This window comes from Macrobrachium rosenbergii, chromosome 4, assembly GCF_040412425.1.
Source record: "Macrobrachium rosenbergii isolate ZJJX-2024 chromosome 4, ASM4041242v1, whole genome shotgun sequence".
Lineage (NCBI taxonomy): Eukaryota > Metazoa > Arthropoda > Malacostraca > Decapoda > Palaemonidae > Macrobrachium > Macrobrachium rosenbergii.
Genome location: NC_089744.1, coordinates 39402105 through 39424169, shown reverse-complemented (window position 1 = coordinate 39424169; position 22065 = coordinate 39402105). Strand labels below are relative to the sequence as shown.

At 39.8% G+C, this 22065-nt stretch overlaps 1 protein-coding gene across 4 annotated transcripts in view; it reads left to right on the top strand.

Moving 5' to 3' along the window:
- The window catches only part of LOC136832815 (ubiquitin carboxyl-terminal hydrolase 24-like), a 374979-nt gene that overhangs the window by 206489 nt on the left and 146425 nt on the right, over nt 1–22065 (top strand). For all 4 annotated transcript variants that reach the window (XM_067094450.1, XM_067094436.1, XM_067094461.1 and 1 more), the window contains exons 28-31: nt 4481–4641; nt 14028–14155; nt 14304–14439; nt 17721–17862. In XM_067094450.1, coding sequence (XP_066950551.1) covers nt 4481–4641; nt 14028–14155; nt 14304–14439; nt 17721–17862 — 567 coding nt within the window. The remainder of the gene's footprint in view (nt 1–4480; nt 4642–14027; nt 14156–14303; nt 14440–17720; nt 17863–22065) is intronic.

Here is a 22065-nt window from a genome sequence, read left to right as displayed (position 1 = left end):
TATTTAATATGCTTTTCTGATGCTGACATACTAGCATACTGAAAAACTTTAACAGATTACCAAATAACATATATTATGCAGTACAATTGTCCAGCTGTGGTTTGTCGGAAATTTTCATGGCCAACAGTGTCTCAGTGCGTGAAAATGGATGATAGCCTTGTTATAGTAAGATTTACCAGTACAGTAAACCCTTTTGAAATTTGTCAGCTAATAATATTCCCTTTAAGTTAGGGTTGTTGCTAGTATTGTAATGTAATATTTATGCTGACTTGTATATTGTAGTCTACCAATACTGGTATGAATCTTGTGACTACACACATTAGAGTGTCTTTCAGGGTGTTTTATTTTATTTACAACTCTATTACAACTGTATTTTAATTAAGTATAATTGTACACTTTATTCAGAGGTCATTACAGGAGGACCTTGCACACGTCCAGGTGAAAAGACTACTTGAAAGGAAGGCTCTGATGAGCCCTGCTAAATGCCTCTGCTAAGATATTGCAGATTCCTGTAACAAACTGAGGCACAATGGTGACCTTTTATCTTTCTGCCCAATTGACAATCTTGACTGCCAACAAGCAAAGAGACTAAGACCTTGCTCCTCCTTAGATTCACAGGTTTGTTATGGAAAGGGTGTTATAGCCCAAAACCCAGATGCAGTGACCTGGCGAGATGGTCACAAATGTTTGGAGGCCTAAGAAAACTAGTCTCAGTTCCTTGTAGTTTATGTGCACACTGTAAAACAAGAAGCGTAACATTTATGGAGGAAAAATCAGTCGGAATTTTTAGTGGCATAACTTCTTTGAGCTAAGAAGTCAAGCCTAGGTTATCTGAGAGGGCTTATGAGGGTGTGAAATAGATCTTGTTCCCGAGTGGTGGACTACCCTTAAGTCATCACTCTGGAGTTGATTTAAGCATGCCTCCCAGTATAGGAGGTGATGGAACTCGGTCATGGCAGACAGCAGCATAGTCCCTAATGGGATCTTTCCCATCTTTTTCAAAAAGACTGATGATTTCATTACTCCTAAGATTACCACTAGTATTTTCATGGTGTTAGTTGTACTTGCAAGTTTTTTTTTTTTTTTTTTTTTTTTTTTATGGAGGGGACACATTGCTGCATTACCTTGTGCTGTGCTCCTCAGAATATAGGCCGATTTCAATTACCACTGTTTTATCTAATGTTTTTGAGAAGCTGCTCACTAGGCATCATTGTAGGTTTCATAAAGGCCTTAGTACTTGTGATGCACTCTTGTCAATATCTACTGTCTTGCAAGGTGCTCTTGATGAGGGTGCAGAGGCACGAATGGTTGGTTTAGATTTTAGTGTGGCCTTTGACTATATGAATCATAAAGCACCTATCTACAAGCTAAGATTATTGGGAATTGGTGGGATTTTTATTTAAACGAAAGGGTCTGTGTTGATGTCCAGTATAGTAGCTTTAGTAATGTTATGTAGGAATTTGTCTAGGTATTGTGTTTGGATCCTTGCTATTTATTATCTATAACTAGTAATATATGGCTGGAGAACAAACTGATCACATATGCCAGTGATGCTACTCTTCTAACTGTTGTTCCATCTCTGCACCTTAGGTTTGTGGTTGCAGAATCCTTGAATAGATATCTGGCACTTATTCTTAGAGTGGAGTAGGCTTTGAGGTATGAAGCTTAACCCTTCCAAACCTCAGAGTATGATAGTTAGTCAATTCAGAAATTGACTTTTGAGACGCATATAGATAATAATGCTACCTGTTTCCCAAAAAGTTGGTATCTTGCAGAAATGTTATCAAATGTTTCAGGGTGAGCTTACTATACCTAAGTGCTTAAACTCTTTCCTTCTACCTTGTTTGGAATATTGTTCTTCAGTGTGGTTTTCAAGTGCTGACTCTCACTCACCACAAATTCTTGTGTAAAGTTATATCATCAGTCAAGTTTATTTTGCCAACTCTTATACTGACTAGTGGCATAAAGTGAGTTTACTATGTGTGTTACATAAAATGTGCTGCAACAAGAACAAGCATCCTCTTCACTCTTCTGTACCTGACCTAGCTGTTTTTGCTCGTAACACTAACCAGGCCTCTGCTGCAAACAGTGTCATTTTATAGTATCTGGTTTAATGCTACTTGGTCTGCTAGGGGTTTTATCTTAGGGATATTGGTTTTATTTGCTATTCCCTCATATTTGTTTATTTATCACCTTTTCCTTTTCCTGTAACTTGTCTCTCTGCTGGCTGATTTCCTTTGGAATCCTCTTGGGTTTATATTCTGTTGACTCTTTCCATAAGGGTTTTCAGCTGAAGATATAAAGCAAGAAAGAAACAAAAGTTATATAGCACACTTAGTTACAATTGGTAATACAGATTCACACACTCTTCATCATATACTTTTACATCTTTTGGCATGCAACATGTAGGATACCTGTACCAGATACTCTGGAAGTCCTGAAGATCTTTAAAAATCAAGATTACTGAACAGCTGTATATTGCTGCCCACATCAATAACAATAAAAATGTTGACAGATTTTATGTTCCCAGTTGAAATCAGATTTTATGTAGTCCCTGGTTATCGGCGGGGTTCTGTTCTGAGGGTGTGATGATAACCGAAAATTGCCAGTACGCGAAAATCGGTGATTTTCGGCACTTTTTCTGGGATTTTCAGGGTGTATCAGCGCTGATAAGTGGAAATCGGCGATTTTCAGCGCGAAAATTGCCGATTTTCGTCACTAAACAAGTGCTGTAAAACCGGATCGCCGTTAACTAGGTTTAGGAGTATTGACATTTGACAGCATTAGTAGTAAACCCCCAGTATTTGCCGGGATGAAACCCCGTGAATAGCTAAAATCCGTAAATACTTAAAAACCCTCTAAAAACACTTAGAACTGCCTGTTTTGATAGTTTAAACACAAGAAAAACCCTTAAAAATGCTCACAAAAGTGCATTTAGTCATGAAAATTATATGGTACAATAATTAGTGAATAATTCTTGTTCCAAAATACCGCGAATGGGCGAATTTTCCGCGAATAATGGGTAGATATGTTCCACAGAGATCTGCGAATACGTGAGTCCACGAATCGTGAGAATGCGAATACAGGGGGTTTACTGTATAGGCACCCTCTGGTGATGGTTACTCACCAAAGAGAAAGCTTAAGTCTTCATTCTGCAAAAAAAAATATGTTTTTAGTATAGGATCATAAAATTATATGGGATTTTATCTTGTTTGCCCATTGTGTAATGGCCTGCTTCGACCAGCACATACTCTATACTGTTTGTAAAGGTTTCATCATTCACTTAAACAGCAACGAAGTCCACAATGGGTGGAATCGTGCAACTACCATAATGTGTGCAAGAAGATTCAAGGGGGACAGATAAACACAAACAAAAAAAAAACTTAATATTTAATACATAACTCAAAGATAGAAATGACACCTGAACCTCTTGATATATAAGTATCCAAAAACACAAATACCCTTACATATAATTAACAAAAAACACACTTATACCAATAACAAAAGAAAGCAACTCACTTATATTGAAAAAGGGGGCGGCCAGAAAGCAGGAGAGGAACAAAAAGCACAGAATAACCTATTACACTCTAAATTAATTATAATAATTAAATAACTCGATAATTTTAAGGACTTCTCCAATAAACAGACGTCAAGCTCCACATCTGGAGCTATCTCAGGTTGACTTGGTTTGTGCAGCCAAAACAAGCAGCGGAAATGCCCAGTTCACCGAGATCACATCAAATTGATGGCCTCAACATGTAAAGGGGGTTACCTTACCAGGTATCAGAGAGGTCCCCTTGGCAGCTTAACTAAGCCATGGCTGATGATGGATGAAAAGCAAATCCTCAATGTGTAACAAAGGACAGCAAAATCAATAAAGCTTGCAGGATTCCATAAGGGCAGGTGCTCCCAAATCAAAATAAGTGGATCAAAGCAGCAGCAAACAATCCAAATGTCTGAGGTAATGGCCCAGAAAACAGCCTGCCTCTCAGTCCACACAGGACAAAAATGATACCTCTTAAAAGAGGCAGGGCCAGAGCTGCATAACTTGAAAAGAAAAACAAAGCTGAGATCGCTTGTTAACAAACAAATAGCTAGTGAGGAAAATTTAACAATGACCTTAAGGAATAATGCCCAAGTTGCTTAATACAAAAATTTACAGAAATACAATTACATGAATTTTTAAAGGACCACATACTGACAATTGCAAGAACACTTTTATCACATTTTTATCTTATATTACTGGAAATGTCAGCTTCCCAACCCCGGTATTTGAATCTGTTCATGTAGCTTTGCCTTGTTGAGGCTCAGAATGTTGCTTGATGGTAAATGAATAGGGAAGACTGACATAAGCACCTCTTCATTTAGGAATGATGCCATATCTCAGCAGATTGGTAACATTGTAAGTGATAGTGCATAAGTGAAATGGGTAGTTTGTATTTATACCAAAAATTTATTTAGAATTCTCTATTTCCTCCAGTATGCACCTGCAGTTGATGGAAGATGTGCCAGTGGATATGTTGGACTAAAAAATGGAGGTGCAACATGTTATATGAATTCCGTCCTTCAGCAGTTGTTCATGGTGCAGGGAGTACCTGAAGACATTTTGGGTGTTACTAGTGAGGAAGAGAATGAAGACAGGTTAGATTTGTCCTTATATGGTAAATGATTTGGGTATTTTCAAATCCTACTAGCTTTATTTAATCAAATTCATTTAGATGATGAATTGATTGGTTGACTTCATTATTTTCACACGGATTGAATAATTGCTTGGGGTTAATGATTAATTTTGTCAATAAATCACCCTTTTTTGGATAATTAGAATATAAATTGCCAGTTTTTTGTATGGTGTAATTTTAGTTTGACTAGTGAGAGACTAGGTGGTGGGGTTATTCATTACTGTCTGTATACAGGAATCATTCAGTACATAATCTTTGTCCAGAATGGATGGAGTTTCATTTTGAAATATTATGAAAATATCTATAGCATTTCAGCAATAATTACCTCTACCACCAGAGTTATGTTTGACTCGTTACGTTGTCTGTATGGCTGTGCATGTTAACGTTATAGTTGAAGAATGGATAGACAGATTTAGGTAAATTTGGATGAAGCGAGTTGTTCCTACACGAATACAAACCCTCGGTCTTTACATATGGGATTAACTTTCAGCAAGCTGGAAACCATATGTTAAACTTTTGCAAGGTGGTTATGGTAACAGTTGCCAATGGTAGGGGCGGGAGTACCGCCCACCAAGTTGGAGTGCATTCAGTTCTGCGCAGTTTTATTTTGGCTGTAGTCTAGTATAGACGTGCTTTTATTTCCTCTGTCCTATCGTTCAACTATCTCTTCTGTGTTTGAATATATTTGTTTTTATAATATATAAGTTTTGGAGCCTTTATCCTTAGATATCATTATACATACTTTTTCATATTGATGCAACCCAACAATTATCTCCTTGGTGTTTGTTTCATGTATTATGTTTTCTTTATTCATGTAACTGTGAAGAGTTGGAGGGATAGTTTTCAACTCCTGCTGCCATCTGTTCTATTTTTAGACATCTCTCAATCTCGATTCAAGAACTTCCATCTTTGACGTTGTTTTTCTCGTTCTGAAATGCCTTTTCATGAACAAACAGTGTTTTTTATTTTCGACTACAATTCTTGGAATGTTTTAACGTATTAGTCTTTTAGATGTTGCGTAGTTGAGAGGATTGAGACAAGGCATGTTTTTCGTGTTTCCAGGCAAGGGTTTCGTATTCACTCGTGGGAGGATACTTTTTGCCCAAGCCTAGCAAGTTTCCCCTTCTCCCTTAACACGGAGGTTGATGTGGCAAAGATCTTTGACAGCGTTTGGTCCCAACTTGTTCTCCAGTACCTGTGGGAGTTCCTGTCTACGGTCCCTGTGTTGTTTCTTGCCCTGTCTTTTGGAGGGGGGGTTGTGAGTCGAAGCAAGCCTTCCCCTCTCTGAACATTGTTCTTGGCCTCCTGAGCAGTGGAGGATTTTTGCCAAGAGGAAGCATCAGAGGAGGGAGAAGGCTCCATCTTCGAAGGGGTTTTCTCCTTCTTCAATGGCCGCTTCTTGGTCTCCTGGTTCCTTTTATTCCCAATCTAACTCCAGTTGCCTCTTCTGCCTTGGAAGATTTTACCCCTTCCCATTCTTCCATAGCTTCATCTTTGGAAGTTTCAGGTGAAGGGTCGGGAGATATTATCTCTCTGGCTGCCCCTGCTCTCTCGCGGGGGGGGGGGGGGTTTCCCCTGTGAGGGAGGAGGCAATGCCATCTTGTTCTATTTCAGGTTTGGAGGCTCAGGAGATGTGTGGCATCTGGGCTTCTTTGGCCTTCCAGGAGTACCAACCTACGGTGGCCTATTGTCCCTTTTCCTGTCCTCTCGCATTCCCGTTTCATCCGCCTCGACATTTGCTAGCCCTGCTGCTCTCCTCTTGACTGTACCAGTGATACCACATCAGCCTTTGGTGTACCCTGACCAGCATTGAGTTGGTGGCTACAGCGGCTAACCTGTTCACCTCTCGTAGACCTATGGTTCCAGAATCTGGGTCTGTTGGCAGTGTTTCACTCTCAGAGCTTCGGAACCCCTATTGTGGTGGTGGCTTCTTCTTCTGCTCAGCTGGCAGCATATCCCTCGCAGAGCTTTGGACCCCCTACCACAGTGGTGACTTTTACTTGGGAGCCATCTTCTGATGGTCTCATGAAAGCAGTGGTTGACAGATTCAACATCGTTTTTCGAGAGAAGTTCACCCTTGTTGTGAAGAAGAAGCGTCACAAGTCTCCGTCTTTTCCTCCACTGTCTTCCTTCTCTTCTTTGTCTTTTGCCCACCCACGGATTTGGTCTCCCGCTCCAGCTCATGGCTGTCTCGCTGCTGGGGGTGTCACATCCAGCCACTTCTCGTCTATCAGTATTTCACTCCAAGCAGTGAAAGATCAGAAAGTCTTTGGCAGTGTCATCTTCCCCCAATCCCCCTGTTAAAAAATCCCATGTAGTGAGGCTTCGGAAGTTCAGCCATTTCCTTCTGGGTCCCGCTACCTTATGATGGACACGAGAGATTCTGCATGGCCATGGACGTGTTTCCAGCCTAGGGCGTCGTCGCCTCGTCACTTGCACATCAGTGACATTAGTCTCTGTCTTTCCAGAAATCCTCCCTGTTTATGCTTTCCCGGGAGGTCCTCTGATCATTGTTCCAGCTCCCACAAATGTGTCCTGTTGTACGTCCGCGTCCCATTAAGACACGCATGTACGTGCAGTTAGCTCAATCCAGTTGGCCATTCAGCCTCACTCCTCAGCGTCTTGCCATCTCTTGTTCTCGCTCTCCTAGGAGAAATCGAGTTCACACAGCCATGAATGTGACAGCATGAACGTACGGCTGTATATTGGCACATGGCCGCCACACGGGGAGGTTTGGAAGTTATTTCAGGATGGCGTGTCTGGGAATGGATCACCAACCTCGCTCACGTGAAGGTTTGGGGAGAGAACGGGATGGCCTATGGCAGTGCCATGTTGAAGCACCGATTCCCATCTGATCGCCATCTCATTCAAATCTGTCCAGCAAAGAGCTTTTATAGCACTGCTGTGAACTTCTAGAAAGACAACAACCCACATACAACTGCATCAACAGCATGTCTGTGCAATGCCTTTCGATCATGTAGGTGTTTTAACTTGATCATCTACAGTACATACAAGCAAATGGGATCATTCTGCCAACTTTTACGTCCTTCATAACGTAAGTTGACGTGGTCTGATTCATTGGTAGCGGTCAGCCTCCGTTTTCAGTAAACGGCCACTTCACAGAATGAATGGCCAATGAATCCAGAGAAATGGATCGTTCTCTCAGATGTTTCCGACATAAGTAGCGACTTTCATCGGTAGTTTTCATCGTGGTATCCAACGTCCTTTTCATAACACCTACAACCAAACAAATGAATTCATTCTATCAAACCCATACGGCCTTCAGTGCGGGAATTGACGGTCTTTTTATTGTGTTCAGCTAGAAACTTCAACTTTTTTTAGGTAGGAAGGAACCTCTGTTTCTTGGTTCACATTCAAACATTGACTCTTGATTGTTCCTACACTAATATTAACCGACTCCCTGAGCCAAGATAGTTCGTCAGCATGGATTTCTTCAGATTTCTGTTTGTTTTCAAATGTAGGTTGGTTTCTTTACAGTGAAGTTTTATAGAATCATTCTGACCTACACTTCCGAAACTAAGATTCAGTCAGTTCTGATCGTGCAAGGTTTTTTCTTGTGCAGTCAGAATTATTTTATAGCTCCGTAGATCTATGGATCAGGCTTACTCATCGGTACAACAGCCTCAGTGCTCTCTTCTGCAATACTATTCTTAGCACAAGGATGAAGACTAATTCTTGAAGATGAAAAGGAGGGTCATGGTTGTCGACAAGGTCTCCCCATTCCTTCCCATCCTCTCTCAGAGAGATGAGAGAATTTAGCCTAATGGGGAAACGACAAATATTCCCTTGGGATGTTGTACACTTTTCCCCTCCAGAGAAGCCTCTAAGCATCAACTGAAGGACATTCACCTACACGTCATAAAGTTAGGTTGGGTTCGGATTAAGTTGGTACTTAGCCTAACTTAGCCTAGCCTAACTAGTTCTGGTCTAACTTTACCAGACCTGCATTTCAATGTCCTGGAAATACTTGTCTAATGACATCAACCAGGAGGTAGTCTCCTGCTGTAAAAAGGACTAGGTTGGGTACTTAGCCTACACTAACTAGTTCTAGCCTAACCTTACCAATCCTGCTCTTCAGTATCCTGGAACTTCTTGTTTCGTGGCATCAACCAGAAGTTAGGTACCCATTCTTCAAGGGTTTAGGTTGGGTTAGGTTAGGTTGGGTACTTAACTCAAACTAGCCTAGCCTGACCTAATATGCACCTCAGTAACTGGATCTTCCGAGGATAGGCGTTCCTTAGTGTTGTTAAGGAATGGTATCATGGTAGTTCCTTAGTCAGCAAGAGAGAGGGGGCCACCTGGTGTCCTATCATTTCCTCAATTGACGGTGCGGGTATAAGGGTTTGCAGTAGCACACTCAGCACAGTGGTTGACTATATACTAAACATTGATGGTGCGGGCGCACGGGTTTGCAGTAGCACATTCGGCATAGCGGTTAACTAGACACATTCCAGGATGACAGATGAATGACAGACAAGTTCGGTCACTAGGGTCAGTGTTAGCAACAATTGGTCTTGACAACTCAATGTTTCAAAGAACTGTTCAATCTAGGAAGATGGTAAATTAGCCCTTCAGTCTCAACACTCCGAAGATGTTACTATTCGGCTGTCTCTACAGACCATGGATGTAACAGCCATCGACTGAGCCACATTGAAAATATTGCTTCTCGTCTGATCAGCGAAGTTAGCAATGATTGAGCCAGGTTAGTACTTGGATAGGTGACCTCCTGGAGCACCAGATTCGTTGATGTCTAGGAGACATCTCTTGCATCCATGGTTAGAAATGTTGGGACTGGTCAGTACTTGAATAAGTGACCTCCTAGAAACTTCAGATGCTGTTGGCACCCAGGAGATATCTTTTGCATCCATGATTCAAGTCTTGGGTTTACAACTTCCTGTAGTTTTGCCTGATTCGTCGGGAGATCAGCAGTACCTCCAAACTAAGTTCTAACAACTTGTTTTTGGTTCCTACTCAGTCAAGAAGCAGTGTCTAGGAGCTCCATTTCTTTTGACTTGATGTAGTTATACTCCTTATGTGAGGAGTGGGAGATGTAAGCAGTAGCTGCTGCTGCTGTAATTACCAGTTGATCCACAGCCCGAGGAGAGAATATTATGTGGATCTTGGGACAGTTTCAGGAGTCTCAGTGTCTGATTAGGCACTCCTTTGATTGCAGTGACACCAAGGTATTTCCATGGTTACACTATCCTCCTCCAGAGATTTTTCATTCTTCAGAACCTTGACCAGGGTGGCAAGCTCCTACACTTCCTTTCTTGAAACTTAAGCACAGTTCTTTTTAGACTTTCAAGTGTCTCAAGATCCAAGATGGACACTCCTCAGTGTGACAGCAACGACACCATGTTGGTGCTATAGTCAACAAAAGGTCCTACCGTCCTTTCATCTGCTCTATTGCAGTGCAGCTACATGAGTAGACAGAAGAACATTCAGTACAGTGGCCAGCCAAACATCCCAAACAAGATGGATTTAACTACAACAATTAGTCCCTGAAGTCAGGAGATAAGGACAGTTGATCTTGGCACCTTGACTTCTGGAAATTCGTTCAACCTCTGAAGAAGCTTGAATTCTTAGTCCTTCCTTCTCAACTTGCTGAAGTTGGCGCTGTTCTGTTCTGTCTTCTCGCACCTTTGAATAAAGTAAGACATCTTTGGTACCCATTTACATATGGAAGCTTACGGCTTTTATCATTCCATGTTTCGAAAGTGATGAGATGATCAAATGAGTGTACCTCGCAACTTCTTGGTGGACATCAGTACGTTTCGGACCAAATCTTTCGAGGCCAAAGGCATTGGTCTGTCTATCGCACTCAGGAAGAACCTGTCAGTCAAGTACTAGGATGGAATGTAATCATGCAGATCACATTTATCTCCTTTAACTTTGGGACATTGCACATAGGTCCGTGGACTCCTTTTCCTTGGATCTTATGGTGGATGCTCAACAAGTAATGTAGTTCACCCAGCTCTTGAAGGACAGGTTGTATCTCGCCTAAGGTGTGCAGCTGCAAGGAGAAGGTGTGTGTGGGACTGGCCTCCTCTCTTTCTCATGTCTTCCTTCGTCTTCCAGTGGGCAGAGGAACAGTAAATGAGCCATCACGTGCTGGATTAGCACGCATGCAGGTGATCTAGATGATTGAGTATCCTATCTATAATCTAGCTCTATTTGGATTAGTAGATGCAGATCCTTCCTTCTCTCTAGCAAGGGAAGAGAGGGTCTGACTAGGAGGAAACCAGTTGGTTATTATTGGCTTTATAATCTCTGACATGGGGGTTGGTGTCCTGTGTATTTGTGTACAACAATTCACCTACACCAATCCATCTACAACAATTCACCTACAGTTAAAATTCACTTATAACAATTCCTCTACAAATACAAATCAACTAACGTAGTTGATCCACAGATGTAATTAATTTATAAGTAAAATAATTTTCATTTGGTTTATATTTCTTATTACCTTTTAGGTTTTGTTATGTTTCCTTCATGTTCTGCTAGGTTTTGGTTCAGTCCTGCTCAGTTTTTGTTTAATCCTACTGAATATCTTCATTTCCATTAAGTTTAGTGATAAGTTTAAAAAAAATCTGTATTCACACATTAAAATTTTAAGTCTTTGCTTAGTTTCTGACTGGTACTCATTTTCTCTATTAAATATTTGGTTCAAAGAGTCCCCAGTATAAGTAGATTTTTCAAAGAAGGAGTAATTAATATTTTTTATTCCATAAAGAATACCTTCATGTAATGCAGTGGATCAGATTCAATAAAGAAAAATTTATTCAATAAAATTAGTTTAATTTCACAGAAATTCCATAGAACATCTAAAAAGAAAGGTTGTGAGCAATTCCACGATTATATTCTTGGATATTATCGATACTAAAATTTTCCATGAGTCTTTTGATGTGTTGCGAGGTATCACAGCAACGCTTTCTTGGAGCCTGGGGTTCTCTCCCGGAAAGATACTGTTCAATCTGAGCTTCATTGAAATTTTGTTTTCTTCAAACATTCAATGAACTTCCAAATATTTAGATGGGAAGATGTGACTTGGAAAGCTATGTGCCACACCTCAACTGCATTGTTTGTTTTTGGCAGATCGTGTAGAATCACATCATATATATTCTCCTAGGGCGCCCGATCCAAGTAACTTTGAAGTAGTCCAAGACCTCTTGAGCTTCAGGAGGGAAAGTATTGTTCTCGCACAACAATTCAAAGGTCTCTATTATGTTTCCAACAGGTGCAAACGCTATTGTCGGCAACATTCGAAGGTGCAAATATAAATCTGCATTAGTTTCATATAAATTTTGCAATACATTCCTGTGAATTGAGCGAAACTCAGCTTGAGAGAAATGAAAGAAACAACCCTTCAATTCCATGTTAAGGAATTCTTTAAGCATTGCATTTTGTATGGCTCTTTCAAAATCTATCATTATAGATGATGGTGCACATGAAGGTTCAGTATTCTCTATTTGTTGCAAAAGTTGTCTATACGTTTCCTCAGGTTTGTCTGGCAATAATGCAAAGACGAGTGGCATGGAGGATTTGTCTTTTAAGCCATGCAGTGTGTATAACTGATGGAATAACAAAGGTACGGTCTTAAAAGTACCACTGCCAAGCCAAAAGTTCCTTCGGGCTAATAACTGAAGGTTATGTCTAGTAGCAAAAATCCCCATATGCTTATACCACTGACCAGAATCGTAAAGCAAAAATTGATCTCCCTTAAGAGATTTTGTAAATTCATCATGAAAAACTAATTCGCTACAATTTCTTGGCAAAGCAGGAACCATATTACTTATTTGCCTTACAGAGCTTATTGTCCTTTTCAAACTCTGCATCTTTGGGAGTTTAGGCACAGCAGCAACACTGCAATCTTCAAGAACGTTAGATATTATTGAGTGTGTAGAGTCGTGTAGATTTAGCCATTTGATGAATTCTTGTAAAGGTTTTCACTGCTTCAATCTCTGCGACATCTATTGTGTGATTATGTTCATGCACAGTATTAACAACTTCATTGTCCACTGTTGTATTAACAACTTCATCATCCACTGTTGTCAGATGAGCATGGCATTTGATTTTGTGATATTGTTCACACTTCCAATATATTGTGGCTCCATTTTCTCTGTTTTTATAGAATATGTATCCACAATGAACTAACTTTCTCTTTCCTTTTTCCGATTTGACATACTGAGGAGAGGCCATTGTATAGGGTTAGCATTTTTAAAAACAATAAAAGTAAAGACAACCTAGATGCAGTAAAGATAAACTTTGAAGCAACATAGAAACTTAATTTCCATACTGTCTAAATTACCATACTGGTAATTTAGACAGTATGGAAGTTCAGTTTCAGTGGGTTATGTTATGCTAATAGTCTCTCTCTCTCATTAAAATTTTTTTATCATATAGTTTTTAGGAACACTGGTTTGTAGATGATTTGTATCAGCAGATGAATAGGAATAGTAGAAATGTAAATGTAGGTAAACTGTTGTAGATGAATTGTAGTTGTAGATGAACTGGTGTAGGTGAATTTTTGTAGATGAATTCATCCAAACCTTTTCAATTCAAGGATATTACATTCCTTTAATTCAAAATGCCCAGAAGTCTGACAATTGAACATCCATCTCGTTGAGTAGATCAGAGGTATGGTCTCCTTCCTTTGATCTTTCATGACCAGGAAGAGAGTATCCAGGTGAGCTGAACTACTAGTCAGTTCAGAGCTTTACTGGGAATCCTCCCTCCAAAAGTAAGTCTCCCATATGTAAAGACCAAGGGTTTGTATTTGTGTAGGAACAAATGACAAATTTTTAAAGTAATTTGTATTTTTCATAACATGCAAACCTGAGGTCTATACATAAAGGACCCACCTCTCACCACCCCTCATTCCCCTACTTGGGCCAAAAGGTAAACTGCAGTATTGAATGCACTCTGACTTGGTGGGCGGTACTCCCGCCCCTACCATCGGTAACTGTTACCATACCACCTTGCAAAAGTTTAACGGCCAGATCTCCAGCTCGCTGAAAGTTAATCCCATGTGTAAAGACCTCCGGTTTTTATGTCAGGAAAAATACAAATTACTTCAAAAATTTATCATTTTGATACCCCTTCCAGATGATTTTGGTGGGCATTAGTGATGTTCTGAAAAGTTTTGCAATAGAACCCATTTCTTCTTTTATTTGAAGGGCTTTTGTAAATTAGCTTTTAGTAAATTTTAAATTTAATCGTGTTGGGGTTGGACTTGTGATCTCAATTGAGTATTGTTGTTGGGTATGAAAACTTATAATGAACATGTTTTTTTATGTTTATGTAACTAATTTGTGTAATTTTTTGCAGCTTGTTTTACCAGCTGCAAACAGTATTTGGCCATTTAATGGAATCACAGTTACAGTACTATGTACCAGATCAATTTTGGAAGTGCTTCAGAATGGATGGTCAGCCAGTCAATGTTCGAGAACAACAGGGTTAGTTTGCTTATTGTAGTTTTTAGAAAGTATAATCATGTCAATTTTAAGATTAGAGAGATATTAATAACGGATTTCTTTTAAGATATTATGGAGTGCATTTTTAATTATCTATACCCCATTAACTGTTTTTTACTTTGTCTTCTAGATGCATTTGAGTTTTATACAAGGCTGACAGAACAAGTTGATGAGTATCTCAAAAGTAAAGGACAAGAGAGTGTCTTTGCAAGAAGATTTGAAGGTGTATACTCTATCCAGAGAATATGTCAAGATTGTCCCCACAGGTTAGTACTGTATCTTATGTGCATTTTTATCCATTTTATTTCGGAAATTTTGTTATTTTAAAGCAATTACTGTATGACCTTTTAAAGATATTCAAGATTGCTTTATAAGAAACCTAATTGGAATGGGTTGTAGGCCATTAGCAACCAGTGAGAAAATTAATAGATACTTAAAGTGTAAAATGGACTTACTTACAGCACTGCACTTAGGTGCCTTGGTCTCAAGGTGTGAACGTGGTTGTGATTCCAAATAATTTCCTGTGTTAGAGTTTGATTTGGATACTATTAATGAGGAAAAATGGACTTGGAATTAGTTTTTAATTTGATAGCCTCTTGGGTTACATTATTTAGGGAACAATGTCTTAAATGCTGAAAGTATAAAGTTGTGTGCATTCTTCAAGTAGCTCATCAGACTTCACAGAATAGATTTCATGCAAATATTATTTCCATTTAGAGTCTTTTTTAATTATTATTAGATGTTGCATGAGCAGCAGTCCTTTTCTAATATAGTACTTTTTACTGTGGATTATGGACAACTCGAAGCATAAAATGTTAATAGGGTAAAAGGATGTCTTAGGGTTATCTGTGGGGAGTAGAAGACTTGACCTTAATGTAATCAAAAGAAATTTGAACTACAGTGAAACCACGCTTTAATGGACTAATAGGGGGTAAAGGTTGTCCATTAAAGCTGATTGTCTGTTGAAGAAAAGATTTTTTTTTTTTTTTCCCCCCCTAAGTGATGTTTATCGGTAGGCTAGCCTCAGCCTAGGCGTGATAACCACTGACATACATGAAAAGATTCACATTATGAAATAAACTGATAATAAAGGTAAGAAAACCATTTTCACCTTATACAGTCATACCCCAAACTTACGAGAGGTTAGGTTCCAGAACCCCTCATGCAAGATGAATTTTTGCGTAAGTGTGGCACAGTCTCAAAAAATGCTAATAATTGCTTACTTTTAGAGTTTAAACACTAAATATGACCTAAATGTGACCAAATCATGCTCCCAAAGTATTAAGCTAACTTTTAAATAAAATTAAAGTTACTATAATTTCATTTAAAAGTTAGCTTAATACATTACTCTTAACCCTTAGGGGACGGATTGAGCTTCAGTGTGAAGTAAAACAGGTTTGGGGAGGTGGACGGATTGCGCTTCAGTGTGAAGCAGAATTACGCACCACTGTTATGGTAATAATGATTCGAAACAAAGGTGCCAATACTTCTATATGCTATAAATTCACTAATGGCAACTTTTATACAGACATGAGAGTTAGGCCAGTATCAGTAATGCTTATGACTTCAAGGGAGAAGGCACTGCATCTCTCTATCTCACATGAGTCTTTGTAAATTTGCTTGTAAATATACGAAGGGGTTGCTGTTGTTTTTTGTTTTTGTCATTTACGATAGTATGTCGGTTGTAAATGTAATTTTACAAAGAAAATTGCAAAGATATATTAGAAAAAGCATGTAAAAGTAAAAAAAAAGTTACTGAATCTTCCTTCTCGTAAACTTACATGAATATTTTACAACAAATATGCAAAAAATTTGTTACTGCTTTTATTTCTTATATGTTTTGATATTGTGTGATCAGTAATAATAATTTTACAAAATCCAAAAAACTTATTTATTAGAGAAAACATATATAATTTGGTAAAATTTACGATTGTCTTGTAAATGAGGCCCCACAAGGGGTTGTAAATAGTCATTTTCAACTTCTCGTGGGAGGTATGGAAAATTTTTAAGAATTTTTTTATTTATACAGTGTGAATGTACTTGTCATTCTCTTTCCATTGATGTGATTTTTTTATTTATTTTATTTTGCCGACCTCAAAGTTTCCCCGGTCTGGGGTGCTGCACATTGATAAATTATGCCGTCCCTTAAGGGTTAAAAAAAGAAAAAATGGTTGACATGAAAATGGAGAGTTGGAAGAGAATTTCTCTCTCTCCCCTTCCGACCAATCTATTTTTAAAAATCTTCTCAACCTCGTTTTTAAGAACTTCTTTATTCTGTATCTCTTTCTCTTTGTTCTGAAATACTTTTTCATGAACAAACTAGTGTTTTTTATTTGGACTAGTACAACTCGTAATTATTATGTCTGTGTTTTAGAACTTATTTGCCACACTTGCCCATCTACAGTTCTAATGAGAGAGGTAAAAGATTTTGTCCTTACGTACAGAGAAATAATTACTTATTTATCAGAGAGAGAGAGAGAGAGAGAGAGAGTCCTTTCTTAAAATAGAGAAGAGAGAGAGAATTATTACCTTACTTAAGAGTGTGAAATTACTGTATTTATTAAATATCAAGTTAAATTATTCAGAGAGAGAGAGAGAGAGAGAGAGAGTTATTATTATGTTAGATATCAAAAGATGGAAACTCATGATTTATGAAGGAAAAAGAAAGAGAGATAGTGCATAGAAATCCTTTGACACGCTGTGGGCAACAATTGACATATTTGACAGCTTTGCCTTCGCCACTCTCCTCAAAGGTTTCACAAAAGATCGGGAAATGATGTTTGTTTGTGTAAAGTATCATATAATTTACTAGAGAAATGTATAAATTTTGTAATTACAGTTATATTATTATTATTATTTAATCTTATTAATCTTTTTAATATTTGAAAATGAGTATTTATTATTAGGTAAATCATTTATTTATCATACAAAACACATAAACACATACTAGAAACATTAGCTATGTAATTACTTGGTAAGTATATATAAAACTTTATTTTATTATAAAATGTCATTTTGGTAAATTAGTTGAAGGAGGCTACTGAGTCATTTCTAGAGTTCATTGGGTTCCTCTGAAAGAATTTGTTCTTTAATGACTGGTGAAAATTGGAGTAACGTAACTGTAAAGAAGTTTGAGAGCCAAGTAGCAAGAAATTGAGTGGAATGAATGGGAAGTAAAATGCAGAAAGCAATGGAGCTTGGGCTGAAGGGATGCTTCAAAGAATTTGTACTATTCTGTAAGTGTTAGCCCTCCTCCATAGAGTTGTTGATGTAAAGTTGTCTGTCACCAATGTGTTTTATATTCAGTATTTATCACTAATTCATTTTTACATTGTATCCATGTTTTTATCTAAATCCTTGCAAGTCTAAAACAAATGCTATTTGTTGAGATTCAACATTAAAAAATAGTAGCTTCTCTTTTGCCATATGTTAAAGGTGTAGTATGTGCTTCACTGTTTTTACTGGAGCATAACAGTCTAGCAGATAAATAGAATATCATGAAAATTGAGCACTCATTACTTAATCGTTGTATATACTTTCTTCTCAGGTACGAACGTGAAGAACCTTTCTTAGCTCTGAACTTGACTGTCACAAAATGCCATGATCTCCAAGATTCTTTGGACCAGTTTGTTAAAGGGGAACTTTTGGAAGGTGATAATGCATACTATTGTGAAAAGTGCAATCAAAAGGTATGACTTACATGTTTGTTGTGGTTAGGATAATTCTAGGTTCTTATGAATGTTATTTCTGAGAAGGTATCTTCATTTGCTCCAGAAGTTAAAGAGTCTCTTTTACAGTAACTGCTAGCTTATCAAGAATAAGTCAACCAAATTCTTGTCTGGTAACAAGAATATCAAGAGAGTATTGTATGATGACTATTCCCTATGAGAGTCAATTATTTTGACTCTGTGGTCTGGCAAAGTTAATGTATTGTAATTGGGTATTTATTAAAAACCTTGGTATATATTATTTGACTCTAACAGACGTTGCACAAACTCCCAATAGAAAAATAAAATACTTGGAATGACTCAGTAAGAAAAAATAATAGATTGCTGTGTGTTGTTACAAACCCATTAAGTATGAATAGTCTAACTCCATCTGAAATGGGCTGAGTCACACCAGTTTCATAGATGAAAGATGGTCGTACCGCGCATGCCTGAGTAATTGGATGGCTGCCTGCCCAGTAATGCTAGAATCTATTGGTACCTAAGCTGCCATCATCCTCCATTAGAGAAGGGCCATGGGGGCTAACACAAAACAACAAACCATGTCAGCCACATGCAGTGGAATTGCCTCCTCACTCCCCTTGCTGGAGAGAGAAAAATGCTGTAATAGCCTGACTACAACTCATCTGCATCAAGCCAGTTCCAGCTTATGATGTGTCATTCTTCAAAACTGTCTGCAGGTCAAGAAGAAAGGAAAAAAAGGGAAAGAAAAGAGACCAGACATCTCACTCACTCCCTCTTCCACACTATCACCTTAGGCAAGATAAAACTGTCCTGCCTGGGACACTAGATGAGATACACAGTTTGTTGAGCAGCCATCACTGGATCTGAGGAAAAAGTTTCCAAGGACCTGTGGCAAAGTCCTTCTGGTAGAAGGAAGTGAAAGCGGTCCAACAAAGTCAAGAACCAGCATTCAAATTTCTATGAACAGACAAGTTCCTCTTAAATGCCAGAGAGAAACTTATCCCTCTGATGTCATGTAGACTAGGCTACTAATCCCACCAAGTTCTTGAGGAACAAGAAATATTTCCTCATCTGTATTTAGCCAAGAAAATCCAGAGGTGTCTTGAATCCTTTCTTGAGCTGAGAGAGCTGAGAAGAGCTTCAACAGCAGTAGGAGTGATCACAGGTGGGGATTAAACTTCAGAACTATATATGAATATTATTGAACTCACAAATGAGATCAATAACAACTTCATAAGGGGAAGGAAAAACTTTTCTTCAAATCCTCCATTTCCTATGGTGAAGGTAAACACCGTAAGGAAAAGGGAGAGAGAGGTGTCTTGAATGGAAACAGAAGACCTCTTCTGACACGAAGGACTCCCAACATCCCCCACTCTTGACGAGTCACGTCCTCAGAATCATGAAGAGTTATGTCCGTGGAGATGTTAAGAGTCATGTCCGCGGACGTGTTAAGAGTCACATCTGCGGACAGACTTGATAAAGTCATGACCACGTACGAGGGCAAAAGGATGTGTCTCAGCCCTCGAACGGTGGTCGGTTGTCGCTGACAGGTGTGGACGTGACTAGCATGGCCGTGGGCAGAATGCGTACGGCTGTGGATGTGATTCGGCTCCACTCTAGATGTCCCTAGAAGTTAAAACACTGCTCTGCGTCCGACAGAAAGAATGAGGCAATGAACAGAAGGGAAACGGTGCTTCAATGTGGACTGGGCCCCCCATTTTCTTCTCAACCCTTCACTTGAGCGATGTCGATGGTCTATTCCCAGACACACTATCTTGAGACAACTCCAACATCACCCCCTTGTGATGGCCATATACCAATATACGGACACACGTCCATGCTGTCATGTCCGAATGTTCGGTTTGAACCAACTGCACATAAGTGCGACAGGACATGGCCAAGAAAGCTTGAAAATCAGACGGTCGTCTGGAAGAGTGTGGAAAGACGGTGAAGAATGTCACAAACATTTGAACATCGAGTCGACAACAGTCAGGGTGGAAACACATCCATGGCCATGCAGAATCCCTCATGTACATCAACAGAAAGCGCATCATTTCTTGGCTGGATGTCCTTGAACATGGGAAGATGAACCTCGAACCTAGTCATGTCCGTGGATATCTGGAACTACAGGAACCAAGTCAGGAACGTGCGAGGGTCAAGGCGACAAAGTCTATGCTGGAAACGCATCCCCAAACATCCAGAATCTCTCATGTCCAGCGAACAAATTGCCTCAACTCTGGCTGGAACGTCTGCTAGAATCTCCACTGCTATCTTGAACACCTGGCGAGAAACGTCGGCTTGGAGCTCTGAAGAAAACCGAATGTCCCACTTGAGACAAGCATCCTCCATGCCTCAGATTTCTAAAGAAACCAAAGAACTCGGAAGGAGCCACAGAGTCACGTACAGGATGAACGTCGGTTGCTCCTTCTACCCAAGTGTCCATGGAAACACAGGTGGAGGAGATACTAGATCGGGGGACAATCCTGAAGTAAGTACAGGCAGTCCATGGTTATCGGCGATCCGGTTTGTTTAGTGACAATGATAACCGGATTTTTGGCACCGATCTCGAGTTATTGGCACTGATCCCCACTTACCGGCTGTGCCGACCCCCGGTTATCAGCTCCGATCCCTGGGGATTGACGCTATTATTGCTGATTTTTGGTTATCGGCGATTTTTGGTTATGGTCACGCCGTCGGGAGCGTGACCCCCACTGATAACCGGGGACTGCCTGTATAGGTGACATGTTACCTTTTCAACTTGCCGAATACGAGGAAACCGTTGCACCTGTTGGTCTGTGTCGCAGGATCCCGGAGATAGCCCACCACATGAAAAATCCAAGTCCGTTGCCGAGGGAGAGCACCGATTGAAGAAGGTGAAGGTGAAAGGATTCTCTTCTTCGACTTCACTGCAGCCGGAGGGCCATACACCAGTACATGGATATGTGAAGAAACAGCGAAGAATTCCCAAAAATTCACAAAGTCTGGCGGAAGACGGGTCGTACTTCTCTTGAAAGGCAGAGTTGATCGATTGAAACTACGTTGGAGGAATCGGTTAATGATGTCACAAGAACTAGCTATGACATCACAATCCCATCCGTGATATCACAGGAGCAGACGACTCTTACCAGAGCAGAAATTATTAGGTGTAAGAGTGGAAATAAACAATTTTAACAATTGTGTAATAGTACAAGTTTATTTCATAGGACAAGGGCAGCCAAAGTGAAGGGCACTGGATGACAAAACATCGGAAGGGAGTCAAGAAGCCACAAAGCAGACGAAGGCTACATCGGAGAAGCAGTTTGTCTAAGATTTGTACCCCTGAATGATGACTTCAGCTGCGCACCTACCATATAGCTTGCCCCACCATACCAGGAGGGGATCAGCCCCTTAAGTCACCACATAAAAGGGGCTCCCAGGCTCTGAAAGGAACGCACGGCCGAGAGAAGTGGTTCAGTTCCAAACTTCTACACAGAACTAATGAGTGGATGAGGTACCACGATACATGAAATGGCAACACTGGGAGAGTGAAGAGAACGTAGAGGGGCTCCCAGGGTCTGAGTGGAACACGCCGCCGTCCAACTTCACGGCGAGCAGCAGGGCTGACAACAGACATGCAAGGAGACAGGGAAGTCCAGAGGCAAACTAGATCTGAAATGTAGGTTCTGGAAAGAAATAATTGGTCAGTAAGTCATGTAGTTTACCCAACTCCTTAGGACAGGCTACATCTCGCTTAAGGTTTGTGGCTACAAGGAGAAGGTATGGGCGGGACTGGCTTCCTACCTTCCTCTTGCTTTCTGTCCTCTTCCAGTGGATGGAGGAAGAGTGAACAAGCCATCACAAGCTGGACTGGCGTGTATGCAGGTGGTCTGGATGACTTGAGCATCCTTTCTATAATCCTTTATTTTGTTTGGATTAACAGATGCATTTCCTTACTTCTCTCTAGCAAGGAGAGAGAAGGACTGGCTATGGACAAGCCAGTTGGTTTTTTAGCTACGTAGTCTTCGACATTGTGGGTTCGTCTGCACCTGTTGGTTCAAGCATACTTCCCTTTGATTCAAAGTGCCCAGAAGTCTGGCAGTTTAACATCCCACATGTTCAACAGATCAGAGGTATGGCATCCTTCCTTTGCTCTTACATGACCAGGCAGAGAATACCAGGTGAGCTGAACTACCAGTCAGTTCAGAGAATTACTTGGAATCCTCC